The 15,810-nt window shown below is 41.6% G+C and overlaps 3 protein-coding genes and 1 non-coding gene across 4 annotated transcripts in view; 1 reads left to right on the top strand and 3 right to left on the bottom strand.

Moving 5' to 3' along the window:
* SMAD4 (SMAD family member 4) overlaps positions 1–15,810 on the bottom strand; it is a 651,075-nt gene that overhangs the window by 54,109 nt on the left and 581,156 nt on the right. The gene's annotated exons all lie outside the window — the stretch shown is intronic.
* Positions 1–15,810, top strand: part of LOC102159046 (uncharacterized) — a 35,664-nt gene that overhangs the window by 599 nt on the left and 19,255 nt on the right. The gene's annotated exons all lie outside the window — the stretch shown is intronic.
* Positions 13,401–13,582, bottom strand: LOC146406292 (U2 spliceosomal RNA). Its single transcript, XR_014832728.1, has one exon. It is a non-coding gene; the product is annotated as a U2 spliceosomal RNA (small nuclear RNA).
* ELAC1 (elaC ribonuclease Z 1) overlaps positions 14,097–15,810 on the bottom strand; it is a 45,054-nt gene continuing 43,340 nt past the window's right edge. Inside the window, exon 5 of the mRNA XM_084966224.1 lies at positions 14,097–14,281. Within this exon, the coding sequence (XP_084822350.1) occupies positions 14,266–14,281 (16 nt within the window). The 3' untranslated portion in view covers positions 14,097–14,265. The remainder of the gene's footprint in view (positions 14,282–15,810) is intronic.

The following is a 15,810-nucleotide window of genomic DNA, read 5'->3' as shown; positions in this document are numbered from 1 at the left end:
CTCCGGCCCTGGCGGAGGGTTCTGCCCTCAAGGGTGGGGGGAGAGGCTGCTTGGAGGGAGTGGTGATCTGACGAATGGGCACCCCTTTGTCAAAAAGTATCCAAGCAACGCAGGAGAGCTTGGCGTGTAGTGGGTGTCCAGTAAGTTTATAAAAAGCGATGAAGTGGGCCGTGTTTTTGAGGACCTGCGTGGGCATGAAAATTAACTTGCTCTAGGGAGTAGGTAGTTGTAGAGGTTTACTTTGAGAAGAAACTGGGATGGACTGCACCTTCCTTCCCTTTTCGCCAGCCCTGGGTCAACTAGATTTGAAGGTGTTTAAACTCTCAGGATGCCTTCCTGGGGTGAAGAGATGCGCAAAACAGTCATGGAACCATAGAATTGAGAACCTGGACAGGTGTTAGGAAAAATGAATGGTTTCTGTTGGAAAAGATTTAGGTGGAACCTCAGAGTTGGAAGGGACTTTAAAAGGTCCAACAATACACCTGTTAATTAAGTTACCTGTTGAGGAGTTCCCTTCGTGGCTCAGTGGTTAACGAATCCGACTAGGAACAATGAAATTGCGGTTCGGTCCCTGCCCTTGCTCAATGGGTTAAAGATCCGGCGTTGCCGGGAGCAGACGCGGCTTGGATCCCGCGTTGCTGTGGCTCTGGCATAGGCCGGCGGCTACAGCTCCGATTAGACCCCTAGCCTGGAAACCTCCATATGCTGTGGGATCGGCCCTAGAAATAGCAAAAAAAAAAAAAAAAAAAAAAAAAAAAAGTTACCTGTTGGATAGGGAATTGCATAAACCCTGCTTTTGACTTTATACTTCCTTTATTTGAAAATTTTACAAGATGAATGCAATTATTTGACATTTTTAAGGTTTCGGAAAATACGATGTACTAATTCTTCTAACAAACCAGTGAAATACTTCTGTTGGGGGTCCCACCAAGACTAATTACTACTAGAAAATTCTAAAGTCATTTCTTAAGTCTTGTCGCCCAGAAACTGTCCCACCTACTCTGTGCACACAGTGCCCTAACCCCATGCTGTGCTGGCTTGCCCAGTCTGGACACTTTTCTCTTCTGACTGACAGCCTCTGCATCTGTCCTCTTCAAACTGGTGTCCTCTGGGGTTTATGAAGACTTTTCAAGACTAGCTTTAAGGGAATTCATTTCCAGATGCCTAAATGCCATGTATACTATAGTCTAAAATTGCCCAGCCTGAGAAAGTACCTGAGGACACAACCTCCCCTTTCAAAACTGTTCTTCCCCTACCTTACAGAACAAAGTGCAAATTCTCACCCATTACTAAGGTGCATCGATGTGAAAAACCTCGAGGACAATTCAGGAGAACAATTCAGAAATTTGTTGTCTGTGCTGAAAAAGTGAATCAAACGAATGAGTTATAAGCTATAAGTTATTTTGCAAGTTAGGTTGTTTTCAAGTCTTTGCTATCGACAAAGTTGAAGGAAAATCTAAGGAGGTGATTTTATAATAGATCAACATGTGATTCTTTGCAATATACCTCAGAAGGAATTAAAAGCATTGAGTAACATTGCTATATTTAAACTTCTTCCTTTCCTATCTGTAGTAGTTATCTATACACATACATCTGGTCATCTCTGCCATATCCTGTTGGCCAGAAACAAATCACAAATCCCACCTCCACTCAAGAGAGGAGACCACAAAAGGGCAAGAACATCAGAGGTGGGATCATATGGGGCCACTTAGAGTCTATTTATTTATTTATGCAAAGGATAATTCCTATAAACTCTGCCTCTGCAGATTTCTTCACATTCCCTTTGCCTGCTTGCTTAAGGGAAACCTGACTTTCCCCTGGGGCACTGCTTCCCCTCCCCTTCTCAAGTAGTGGGTACTGTATTTTCAACCATAAGCCTTGTAGACTGAGCCTGGAGGTGAGGTAGGTGTCCTTCCTGCTCCTCAACACTGCTTTCAGACTCTCTCTCTCTCTCTCTCTCTCTCCCTCCCACTATTAACCTGCAGCTTTAAATCTTGCCAGCCAGTATCCCGCATCACTGCTCTTAGCCCCCTTCATTTTTCCATCATCTGCTTTTGTCAGCCTCTCCAATATCATTTCAGTCTTAATCCTAGGTGGTTGTAATACATACTTAGATGATCATCCCCATTCCCTGACTTCTGCTCCAAGGACCTTTTCCTACCCTAACACAGCCATTTATTCCCCTGGCATAATCATGGGAGCCTTATCAAACATGGCCACTTCAGCACCACAATTTCAAACACCCCACACTCTGAACACTACCTCATGTTTCCATATTGTCCTGTAGTACTCTAACTCCAACAATTCTGCAACCTGCTTATCCACTCTCTTAATCCAATGGCCAGTCATCACAATCACTCCCTTGCACACACTCTCAACCCCCTTCCCCTCTTCCTCCTTTGCCATGCTTACTGGGCAAAAGCACAAGCCAGTTCTCCATCTATTCCATGTCAGCACCCATGCATCAGAATGTGGCTTAAAAAAAATACACAATCACACTGACTAGTTTCACATTAATAATTGCATCACCCTGAACCTCAGAGCTGCCCAGGAATCCCTTCTACTTCTCTCCTCCATTCATCTAGATTTCATACTTTCTCTGTTCTCAAACCTATACCTCTTTCCTTCTCATCCTTATTGTTGATTCATAAACTTGCTTCCTATTCCACTGAGAAAGTTGAAGCAATAATATGAAAACTTCCTAGGAATCTCACCCTCTCATCTACCCATAGCCACTTACCAGCATCTGTAACCTCTTCCCCACCCTCCCTTCTGTTACATAGGTGAGTTTTCCATGCTCCAAGCTAAAGCCAATCCATCTGCTAAGACAACAGACCAAAATATTGTCTTATTTAATCAAGATCATCACCATCGCTCCACTACTTATGCCCCCTCCTCTATCTTATCAAAGTTTCCTTTTCTCCTGGGTGATTCCCACAAGCGTACGAGCAGGTATTATTTCTCCAGTCCTATAAAATCTTCTCTTTGACCCACTGCCACTGGCAGCTACTGCCCGATGTCTCTGTTTCCTTTGCAACAAAACTCCTAAAAGGGTTTTCTATGCTTACTATCTCGAGTTCATCTCCCATTCTAGAGCACCAAAACACATACCATATGATATAGTTAATGTAAAATTCAAAAGCATGCCAAATAACAACACAATGAGATTACATATGTGGCATATACCTAAGTCTTCAGCTGAGAGGGTCTCCCTTTCTTAAATCTATTGTCATGCTTTTTGTGCTTTCATCCTTATCACTCTATCAAAACTGTTCTTGTCAAGGTCAACAATGAACTTGACATTGCTTAAGTCCAGTGACCTATTCTCAATTATATCACCTTAATTGACCTGTTTGTAATAGCTAATACAGCAAATCACTTCATTAGCTTTTTTTTCCCTTGGTTTTCCTCTTCATCACTTCATCAGGTCTCTCCTGCCCTAACTTCTTTCTTCTTTATGGATTCTATCTCTTCTCCCAGGCCTCTAAACCTTGCCATGGCCCAGGGCTCATTCCTTGGATTGCTTCTCTTTTCTATCTCTACTCACATTTCATTAGTGATCTAATCAAGTCTCCTGACTTCCAGTACCATCTAAGATGCATGATATCATTGCATATGATGACAACTCCCAAATTTATATCTTCATCTCAGAAGAACTTCAGATCATGATACCCAGCAGCCTGCTACACATCTTCTCCCACCAATCCGTTCAGCCAGACATCTTTCTCTTCCAGTTGATAAGTCCATTCTCTACCTTGTTTAGACCAAAAGCCCCAGAGTCACACTAGATTTCCCTCTTTCATATACATCTCATGTCTGGCCCAGAGTCAGAGTATCGCTCACCACCTCCACTGCTGCCGCTGGTCTGATCCACTAAAATCGCATGCTCAGTGAGTCTTCTAAAAGCTCTCCCTACTCTCATGCTTGTCCCTTAGAATCCATCCTCAACGTAACAGCCAGGGTGATCCTCCTAAAACATGTCAGTTCATGTTACTCTTCTGCTTAAATCCCTGCAATGGCTCCTCATTTCAGAGTAAAAGTGTATATCCTTACAGTAGGCTACAGGGTGACCTATACCACCACCACACTCCTGATCATTAATCTAATCTCATTTCCGTTATGATTCCCTTCCTCAATGACTCTGCTACAGCCTTACTAACCTCCAGGTTGACCCCAGAAGATGCCAGCCGTGTTCCCAAGGTAGGACCTTTGCCTTGGCTCTTCTCTCTGCCTAGCACACATTTCCCCAGATATCTATGTTCTTAACTCCCTCACCTTCTTTAGTCAAATGTCCTTGTTCTCAATGAGGCCCACCCTGAGCTTTTTAAAATCCCAGCCCATTCTGAACCCCCACTCTGCACCCTTGATTCCCCTCACTCTGCTCTGTCTTTCCCCATAGCCCTTCTAACATACTGTCTAATTTACTTATGTGTTAGGCTTATTGTTGACTGAATGAACAAGGTGTTTCTTGCTTCTATCTGTAAAAGTGAAAACTAGGAATAGATAGGACTCTGAACCCTATTTTATTCTGGCAAAAATATTGTATACTTTAATTTTAATTGTTGATCAAAATTCATAATATGTAACTTAGATCAATTAGATATTCAAAAATTATATTGATAACACAATCAAGGTAAGTATTTTAAACTTAGAGACTCAAAAGGTTTTTTTTTAATTTTTACAGGGAAATATGATAGGCTGATCAATAAAAGTCTTTCCAGCCTAAAATATTATCTTAAAATGTTCAAGGCAAGTGAAATGGAAATACCAGATAAGGAGAAAAAGAATGATGTCAAATTTCTTTTGAAGAAAAGCTTGTTCATGTATTTTTTAAATGGATGATAGATGCATTATGATATTTAGCTTCCCTTGGATACACTCGAAGACTGATGTAACAATCTTATTTTAAAATGCCAATACCTATAATATGCCAGAAATAACAAACTTTGCCATTATTTAAACTTAAGATGAAACATTTTAGATGTGACCTTATAAGTACAAGAAGAAACATAGTTTCTCAAATTTCTTTTAAGGAGGTAAGCGAGAAATTTTGAAGACCGCAGTCCCAAAGTTCCCATTAAAATGTCCTAATTCCCGGTATCCAGCTCTGTCCTGGGCAGGCAAAGGCTTGAAAGCTTTCTCTTCCTTTGTTTTCTTTAATGGCTCCACCTCCTGTGAATTGGAGCTTCCTCGGGGGAGGAGAATATAGAGCTTTAACCTTTTCATCCTGGAGGTGGAGACAGACAGCTCTCACTTCCTGCATTGCCCACCTAGGAAGAAATAGACTAATACATTCTTGTGGAAATGATCTAGCAATTAACAGCTCCAGGCAGGAGTTAGTACATTGACCTTTTAGAGTTAATCTACTGTTTTTTAAAATTATCCGAGTTGCCTTTGAAGATCACTTAACATTGATTAACCTGAGCACTGTAAGTGTTTCTCACATTCCTAAAAGCACTGTGGTAAACTCCTTTGGCTTAAAGTGTGGGAAGTTATGTTTGAGGATGACTGATGTGTATCTGACTACCAAGTGATTTGTCCTTTTAGCTTTAGAGGAGGCCAAAGACTTGATGTGGAAGAGAGAAGATGGGTGGAACCAAGGCTCCATTCTCCCCCATCCTTCTTTCCTTCCTTCCCTCCTTCTTTTCTTCTCTCCTTTCCTTCTTTCCTTCGTTGCTTCTTTCTCTTTCCTTCTTCTTTCTTTCTCTCTCCCTTTTTCTTTCTCCCTCCCTTCCTTCCTTTCCTTTTTTCTTTCTCTCCCTTTGTCTCTCTCTCTCTCTCTCTCTCTCTCTCTCTCTCAATCTCTCTCTCTCTCTCTTTCTTTCCTTAATAAATCACTGTAATAGTCAGATCCAGCAAGGGCCATTAGGGCAGCTGTGGACAGAAACCCTAGGGTGGAAAGGGGTGGAGGCAGGAAGGAAGGAATTAGGTGGGAAAGGAAGGGAAATGACAGCCCACCTTTGGTATCAGTCCTCTAAGTATTCATAGAGGCTGAGAGGCAGCTGAAAGTGAGAGACAGAAGCAATACGTCCCCTCTTTGTCAGCCCTAACCATTCATGTAGTGAATGTTTTAATATCTACGAGGTACCAGGATTCAAAGATAAATTTACTATAGCACATGCCCTTGAGTAGCTCCCAGTCAAGTGGGGGAAGAGTGGAGTGTTAATAGACAGTTCAGTTTCTGTGGAAATGGAATATGTGACAGAAAAGAGAAGGAACAACCCAGTCCTGCCTGAGGACGTTCAAAAGGCTCCACAAGAGTGCCATTTGGGCTAGGTCTTGAGGTAAAGTAGGAGTTAAACAGTAGAAAAGGATTGAGTGGGGACTTTTAAGGCAGAGAAAACAGTCTCAAAGTGTGGAAGTGGTTGGAGTGTTTGTGAAAGTTTAGAAAAAAGTCAATATTGTGTAGCTTTTTTTTTTTTTTTTTTTTTAGCCATATACAAAATGAAACATATGGTTACTTATCACATCATTGTTTGCCTTAACAGACTATTGGAAATAACTAAAATGCTTACCAAAAGGAGGCTGGATAGACAAATTAGAGCACATCCATACTAAGGAATACTATAATAATTCTTGAAGTGAAGTTTTTCGCTATATTTACATGGAAAGATCTCAAATGACAAATGACAAAGCAAGGTCCAGAACAATGTATGTATTAATGCTATCTTTCTTTAAAAAGGAAGAAAAATAATGTCTTTTTTTTTTTTTGTCTTTTTTAGGGCCACACCCAAGGCATATGGAGGTTCCTGGGCTAGAGGCTGAATCAGAGCTGCAGCTGCCAACCTACCCACAGCCAAAGCAATGCGGGATCCTTAACCCACTGAGCGAGGCCAGGGATGGAACCTGCATCCTCATGGATATTAGTCAGATTCATTTCCACTGAGCCATGCCGCTGGGAACTCCAAAGTAATGTCTATTTATGACAATTATGGTTGTATGGAAAGGAGTAGAAATGGGCAGATGGGAGATGGGTGGGAGGAAATTTCGCATTATATACTTTTATCTATCTATCTATCTATCTATCTATTTATTTATTTATTTATTTATTCATTTTTATTTTTGGCCACCCTGCAGCCTATGGAGTTCCCCAGGCCAGGGATCAATACGAGCCGCAGCTGCAACCCACACCGGATTCTTAACCCACTCTTTCGGGCAGGGAAGTAAACCTGCGTCTCAGTGCTCCAGAGATGCTGCTGATCTGTTGTACCACAGTGGGAACTCCAACTTTCTTTTATTTTTGAGCCATGTAGATGGATTCCCCATTCAAAAAATTAAACTGAGGGAGTTCCTGTTGTGGCTCAGCGTTAACAAACCTGACTAGTATCCATGAGGATGCAGTTCAGTCCCCGGCCTCACTCAGTGGGTTAAGGATCCAGTGTTGCCCTGAGCTGTGGCATAGGTTGCAGGTGTGGCTCGGATCCCGCGTTGCTGTGGCTGTGGTATAGGCCAGTAGCTGCAGCTTCCCTTCGACCCCTAGCCTGGGAACTTCCATATGCCCCAGGTGCGGCCCTAAAAAAAAAGTTTCCTCAGAATTTCTAAAAAGAAATAACATAAACTGAAACTTGATTGAAACCTGAAATTCAAAGGGACCAAAATGTATATTCCTCCTCTCCTCCTCCAAGATTCAGTGGTCCTCTAGGATCTCTGATGTTTGCCAGGGTTGGGCTCCCTTTCTTTGTGCTCCTAGACTAGTGTGAGTTCCCTGAGGACAGAGGTTCTCTTTCCTCACTCTCTCCAGAGTGCCTGACACTGAGCTGTGCCTAGAATCTTGGAATGTTTGTTGAATGAATGCATGGAGATAGGAAATGAGACTGGGACTATAGATTTGGGGCCAGACTATAAAGGAAGACAGGCTGATAAGTTGAACTCCAATGGATGACAGATACTGGTTTTTTACAGTTTTATTGAGGTATACTTTACATTTATAAACATTTTTTTAAGGCCATACCTGCAGCATATGGAGGTTCCCAGGCTAGGGGTCGAATAGAGCTGCAGCTGCCAGCCTGTGCCACAGCTTGAGACAACGCTAGGTCCTTAACCCACTGAGCGAAGCTAGGGATCAAACCCGCGTCCTCACAGAGACTATGACAGGTTCTTAACCTGTTGAGCCACAGTGGGAACTCCACATTTATAAACTTTTTAAAGTAGAGAGATGAATTTGAATACATGTATACATCATGCACCCACCACTGCACTCCAGTTTTAGAATACCTGCATCACTCCAGAACATTCCCTTCTTCCTCTCTGCAGTCCTCTCCTCCTCTCCATACCCCAGACCCCAGGCAACCACTGACATGTTTCCTGTTGCTAAGGTTTTGGTTTTTCTAGAATTTCATGTAAATGAAATCTTAACAATGTGTTTTTGTATCTGGATTCTTTCACTTCCCTTTTTTTTTTTTTTTTTTTTTTTTGAGATCCAAAATGTTATTGTGTGTATCAGTAGTTAGTTCCTTTTTATTGTTCAGTAGTATTCCATTGTATGTATATGCAAATCCATAGAAACAGAAAGCAGATTAGTGATTGTCTGGGGATGGGGGCGGGAATTGAGAGATAGAAGTTTTCTTTTTGGGGTAATGGAAATGTTCTAGTTTTAGGTGATGCTGATGGTTGTACAAAATTATGACTAGACTAACAGCGAATTGTGCACTTTAAAAGTTAAAACTTTTAAAACAGAGAGTAGAGTGGTAGTTGCCAGAGGCTGGAAGGCAGAGGAAATGTTGGTCAAAGGATACAAATTTCTATTCATCTAGTTTTTAGATGAATAAATTCTCAGGATCTAATATATGGCCACATGACTATAGTTTTAACAATACTGTATTGTATACTTAAAAGTTGCTAAGAGAAAAGATCTTAAATGTTCTCACCATAGAAAATTGTAATTATGTGAGATGATAGATTTATTAACTAACGGTATAATGGTAACCATTTTGCAGTAGGTAAATGTATCAAATCATCAAGTTGCATACCTGAAATTTATATGATGTTATATGTTAGTGATATCTCAATGAAGGTGAGGGAAAATAAAAAGGTGAATTTTATGTTATATGAATTTAAGTAAGCATCACTAGAGTCCTTAGAGGCAGACTGACTTGGTTCAGGTCCCCATTTAACTCCTGACTAGTATGAGACCTTGGAAAAATTATTCCAAGTCTCAGTTTATTCATCTGTGAAATGGGATAAAAAGAGAACCTCTGTCACAGACCTGTAGGGAGGGCACAGTGAGATAATGTACATAAAACACCTAGCACGGCACCGACATGCTCCTAACCAGTGTTAGCCACTTTTTAATCCACCCATACCCGCCATATCTCAAAGTCTCAAGCTGCAGGTGGTTAAATTGAACCAACAAGAGATTTAAAAAAAACTTGTCCCTATGTTGAGTGATATTCTATAAAATAACTGGTCATTATTTTTCAAAAATGGCAATGTCATAACAGGCTAAAGAACAGTTCTGGATTGAAGGAGACTGGGCAGACATGACAATTACATGCTATGCATGATCCTGAATTGGGTATGAGGAAACAATTGCTATAGAGGGCATTACTGGGATAATTGACAAAATTGTAATACGGACAACAGATTAGAAATAGTATTGAATCAATGTCAGATTTCCTGATTTTGATAACTGTAGTTATCAGGGCCAGGGCAAGGCTGTGGCAAGCAAGGCTTCTGGGGTGCAAAATGTGAAGATGCCCTTTTGGGATCACTCACTCCCAGGCCTTGCTTGTCTGCCCCTGGATCTGGCCCTTGTGGTGATGTAAGAAATGTCCTTGTTTTTAGGAAATACACCTTAAAGTATTAAGGGGAAAGACATCCCATTGTATGCAACTAACCCTCTGAGAATTCAGAAATAATAATAATAATAATATAGGTAGAGAGAGAAAATACTAAGTCATATGTGGGACAATGTTAATAATTGGTGAATAGGGTATATAGAAGTTCTTCGTACTATTCTTGAAAGTTTTCTGTAAGATTGAATTTTTTAAGTCACTTGCCCATGTGATAAAGTTCCTTGAGCAGCAGAGCTGGAATGTGAACTCTCTATGGCCTCCAGCCATCCACCTCCAGCTGTGTGGTGTCAAGCTGTCCTGTGACCTAAATAGCTGTAAGCTGAAGCCAAGGCCTTTGAGGGCCTCCTGACCAGGTACCTCAGGAAGGAAGTGGCACAAGTGCCTCAGAGCCATGTTCCTCCAACATTTCACATGCACACACATTACCCGGGGATCTTGTTAAAATGAAGATTCTGATTCAGTGGATCCGAGGTGTGGCTGGAGTGTCTATGTTTCAAACCAGCTGATACTACCTGTCTTTGGATCAGAGTTCTAGAGGCCAGGCCCTAGAACTGTAGGGCCCGGAACGCTCAGGTTTAAAATGTAGAATTTATTAAGGAGAGGAATAAAGGAAAGGAACATTTAGGAGACAGGCCACAGTTGTGATTCTGTGCACTTCAAATGCTTTTCAACAATTGACAAAATTGACAAAAGTTCAGCTTTCTTTTTTCAAACAGTTAACATGCAGAATGAGCCTACTGGGTGCCATACTTTAGAGTAAGGAATTGAATGATGATAAATATTAACTGAAAGAGTTATAATTCATCCAGTCTTTCCCTTTCTCTTAGAGACACCAAATCATCCTTAAAACAAGACAGTTTTAATCCAACAAGTGAACTTGGCATCTAACATTTTCACATAATGTCACAGGCACTAGAGGGAACATTGCAGGCAAAGAGTGATATAAATGATGATTTCATCAAAGGCAAAAACAAACATTTTGTTAAAGTTGGCATTTGTGCTATTTTAATAATAAAAGAATTTTATAATGAATATTTGTGGCTTTCAGCACTCAGGGTAAAATATCTTACTTTAACATCACCAAAATCTTTTATTTTTAAATCATTTTTCTTAAAAAAAGAAATCATTTTTCTTGGAAGACAACCTTGAGGAAAATAATTAAATTTACCTTGGACCAACATTACAGTTAATTTTTTTTTTGGCCCCATCTATAGCATATGGAAGTTCCCAGGCCAGGAATTGAACCCGAGCCAGAGCAGCAACCCAAGCCACTGCAGTGACAATGCTGAGTCCTTAACATACCATACCACAAGAGAACTCCTACAGCTACATTTTTTTTTTAGAGACTTCAGGATAATCGAGTGCCACTGTTTTGTTTTGTTTCTTTTCTTTCCTTTATTTTTTTGGCCGTTCCTATGGCATGAGAGATTTCTCAGGCCAGGGACTGAACCTGAATCACAGCAGTGACCCAAAAGCTACAGAAGAGACAACACCGAGTCCTTAACAATGAGGCAACCAGGGAACCCTCAAGTGCCACCTTTTAGAGGGGAGATATTTGAAGGAGAAGGATGCTGTGAGCATCTGAGCAGCACATACCTCACATCTACTCCTCAGGAAAGAGCCATGTGAAAGATAAGGATGGCTGGTTCTGAGACTCAGCCTTTCAGTGTCCCCCTTCCAAGAAAAGGAGACCAGCAGAACCCTCACCTCTCTGAGGCTCCCAGAGCCCTTGCCACTGCTCTGAAAGCTTTCTTTCCCTTTTTCCTAGTGGCGGCTGCCTCTCTGCTTTTGCTTCTTCCCCTTTCCTTTGCCTGGCTGACTTTCACTTCCCTGGCACTTCTGATAAGCTGCACCCAGCTGATGCCTTTTAACTGTCCCCATACTTCCTGCCCTCTGCTCCCTCCCTGCCCATGGCTAACAGGAACCTTGCCTGAAAGGCAATCCTGGTGGAGGAGAACTGCAGGATCCAGGGTCCACTCCAAAGATGCTGAGGGCCCTTCCTCAGGCCAGACAGGCCAAGCAAGCCTCCTCCATGACTGGGGTACCTGTGCTTCCACACAAGCATGCATCTTTAATCAGCAACGAATGAGAAGGCCCGGAGGCCACTGGTGCAAGGCACTGTTTTCTCTCCAAACTCATTTTCAGGGAGGCTCGTTATCAGGGCTCCTATCTGGTTCAACAATAGCATCTATCCTCTCTAAAAAAGATGCCCTGGCTGGGAAGCCCCCTCCAGCCTGGACCACCCATCTGCTCTCCCTAGCATACAGTTAATTGACTTTTCAGGGGAGCTTTGAATTTGGCCTGAACTTGCCTAAGGCTATACCGGTTAGTTAGAATGAAGGTCCTAACTCCTGTCCTAACCACAGTCCACAAAGTCTCCTTGGAAAGGGTTCTTTGTTGGAGGGTTTGACCCAAACGTCCGGTATTGCAGGCTCATGCCCTCATCCCCTATAGCCTGCTCTCCATCCTCCTGAGAGCAAATCAGAACTGATTCTTTAGCCAAGAAAAAGGCCCCTGTGAACAGGCCTGGGTTTGCCCTTCCTCTCTTCCCCACCTTTCCAATTCTCAGTCATCCATAGGGCCCAACCCTCTGAGTACCAATGACTCCATCCCAGCAGATCTCACCCTGAAAACCACAAGCCCCCACTGGCACTTGATTTCCTGCTGTCTCATGTGTTTGCATTCTCTTTCATTAAGGGACAGTAACACAGAGGTAGGAATTATGAATGGGCTTTGATGTCAGAGAGACAAATGTTAAACTCCTGCCTCCATTGCTATATTCCTAGGCAAGTTACTGAAACTTCGCAGCTTTAGTTAATTCATCTGTAAAAATAGGTACCATCACACTAGTTTAAAGTTTTTGTTGTTGTTATGGATATACCTACAGCATGTGGAAATTCCCGGGCTAGGGACTGAATCCAAACCACAGCTGTGACTATGCTGCAGCTGCAGCAATCCTGGATCCTTTAACCCACTGCACTGGACTGGAGATGGAACCCCCACCTCTGCAGCAACCCAAGCCACTGCAGTCAGATTCTTAACCCACTGCACCACAGCAGGAATGCCCATGTTTAAGTTTTTTTCTTTGAGAATTAACTAAAAATTCTCTCTAACAAAAATACATCGAGTGTCTACTGTTTACCAGGCACAGTTCTAGATGAGGATGTAGTGTATAGGAGACAAATTATTTGTCTTTAAAGAGCTTATATTCTACAACAATAAACATGTAGCCAAACAAATAATATAATAAGTACTGACAACTTTTTTAAAAAGACAATTGAGAATGACTAGATTTTGAGATAAAGTAGAGTAGTATTTTAAATAGGGTCATTAGGGAAGGATTCTGAGGAAGTGACAACTGAGCACAGACCTGAATAATGTAAAGGAGTGGGCTCTGCTAAAGTCTGGAGAGCAGGTGTAAAGATCCTGAAGCAGAAATGTGCCTGGTGTGTTCACATAACAGTAAGATCAGTGTAGATAGGATGGGGTAAGAGAGGGGAGTAAGGTTGGAGATAAGATCAGAGAGGTAATATGTGTGGGAAAGATTTAGCATGTAATAAATAGTCTGTAAATTATTCTCTTTTTTTTTCTTTTTTTTTTTGTGGGGTGGGGTGCATCATGCCTGGAGGTACTGCAATACTGCATGGAATGGACAGAGCAAGCTCCCATTCCAACTTCTAGCTCCAAAAATCCACTTAATATATTATCCTCAGATAGAGGACATATCAGATATTAAACTGATAAGAACAGATGTACACTTGATCTTAGCCAAAAGGCTGAGAAGCGATAATATTCTATAAATTATTCTTAAAGGAGTTTCATTTTCCTAACAAGGCTGTAGGCTCTTTAAGGGCATTCATTCACTGAACAAATATTTACTGAGAGCCTACCAGCTGTCAGGTACAGTGCTACAAGATAGGGATGTAATAATGAATAAGACGGTCATGGAAGAGGAAACTAATAAGAAAATGAGTAGAGTGCAGTGTAGGATAAGAGACAGCTGAGGCTACCTACACAAACTTAGGAGCTGAACTTGGACTCTGGCATCCTGATGCTTGCCATGCTCTTGTGCAATACTGCCTTGGAAAGTGCCCAGTGAATATTAAGAGATGAAAAAAGAGATACCACCAGGTAAATATGAACCAAAAGAACTTGATTTAAGATCACTTAAAATAGACCTTAAAGCAGAAAACATCATAAGGGACAAAGAGAACTTCATATGCAATATAGACTGAGAAGTTATAAAGATTATAATCTCTAAGCACCTAACAATATCACTTCAAAATATATAAAGCAACAACATAGAGAAGCCTGAACAACTTTAATTGGATATTTGACATACAGATCTTTTTAAACTTATGATGGGGTTACATCCTAATAAAAAGTGGGAAATGCATTTGATACACCTAACATACTGAACATCATAGTTTAGTCTAGCTTACCTTAAGCATTAGCTGACAGTTGGGTAAAATCATCTAACACGAAGCCTATTTAAAAATAAAATGTTGAATAGCTCATGTAATTTATTGAATACTGTACTGAAAGTGAAAAACAAAGTGGTTATGTGGGTACAGAGTGGTTATAAATGTATCTTTTGTTCACCCTGGTGATTTTGTGGCTGACTGGGAACTAAAGGCACTGCTGCTGCCTTTAACCCACTGTGCCCGGCCAGGGATCAAACCCACACCTCTGCAGTGACCTGAGCTGCTGTAGTTGGATTCTTTTTTTGGGGGGGGAGGGGGCCACACCCACTGCATATGGAAGTTCCAGAATAGGGGTTGAACCAGAGATGTAGCCACTGCCCTATGCCACAGCCATAGCAGTGTGGGATCTGAGCTGTGTCTGCAACCTACACCACAGCTCACAGCAATGCCAGATCTCTAACCCACTGAGCGAGGCTAGGGATTGAACCCACATCCTCATGGATACCAGTCAGGTTCGTTACCACTGAGCCATAATAGGAACTCCCATGTAGTTGGATTCTTAACCCACTGCAGCACGGTGGGAAATCAATAATAAATTTGAAAGTCTAGATGAAAGGAATACATAGCTGGAAAAATAGAAAATACCTAATGACACAAGAAGAAACAGTTTAAATAGAAAAATAACCATTAAAATATTTGAAATCAGGGAGTTCCCATTGTGGCTCAGTGGTAATGAACCCAGACTAGTATCCATGAGGATGTGAATTCAATCCCTGGCCCCACTCAGTGGGTTAAGGATCTGGCATTGCCATGAGCTGTGGTGTAAGTCACAGACACTGCTTAGATCCTGTGTTGCTGTGGCTGTGGTGTAGGCCGGCAGCTGCAGCTCTGATTCGACCCCTAGCCTGGGAACTTCCATATGCTGCAGGTGAGGCCCTGAAAAGAAAAAAAAAAAAAAAAAATTGAAATCATAGATTCCCCAACCCCATCAGATATAAACATATGTACATATTTGTTTATATTTAAAAACAATGGGATTTCCCATCATGGCTTGGCGGTAACAAACCCAACTAGTATCCATGAGGACTCAGATTCAATCCCTGGCCTCTTTAGTGGGTTAAAAATCCAGCGTTCCATGAGCCATGATGTAGGTTGCAGATATGGCTCGGATCCTGTGTTGTTGTGGCTGTGGTGTAGACCAGCAGCTACAACTCCGATTGGATTCCTAACCTAGGATCTTCCATATGCTGTGGGTGCAGCCCTAAAAAGACAAAAAAAAAAAGGGGTGTGGAGGAGACTAAACCATAAACAATATTTAAAAGCTATCTAGGTTAAGAAAGAGACAATGATAGAGAAGTTAGAATTCTCAAAATATACATTGTTCTGTGGATTTTACTGTAAAACTGTGAAAATACTTAATTATGAAATAAAGATAAATTTACATTAAAAAACAATCCTGGAATTCCCATTGTGACTTAGCCGGTTAAGAATCCAGCTACTATCCATGAGGATATGGGTTCAATCCCTGGCCTTGTTCAGTGGGGTAAAGGATCCAGCATTGCCGTGTTTCCATGGCTGTGTGTAGGCTGGCA

This window comes from Sus scrofa, chromosome 1, assembly GCF_054392235.1.
Source record: "Sus scrofa isolate SSC_HxYL_T2T_F1_AM1 chromosome 1, Sscrofa_HxYL_maternal_Yorkshire_Landrace_v2.0, whole genome shotgun sequence".
Classification (NCBI taxonomy): Eukaryota; Metazoa; Chordata; class Mammalia; order Artiodactyla; family Suidae; genus Sus; species Sus scrofa.
Note: the sequence above shows the minus strand (reverse complement) of the source record. Positions and strands in the feature narration are given on the sequence as shown.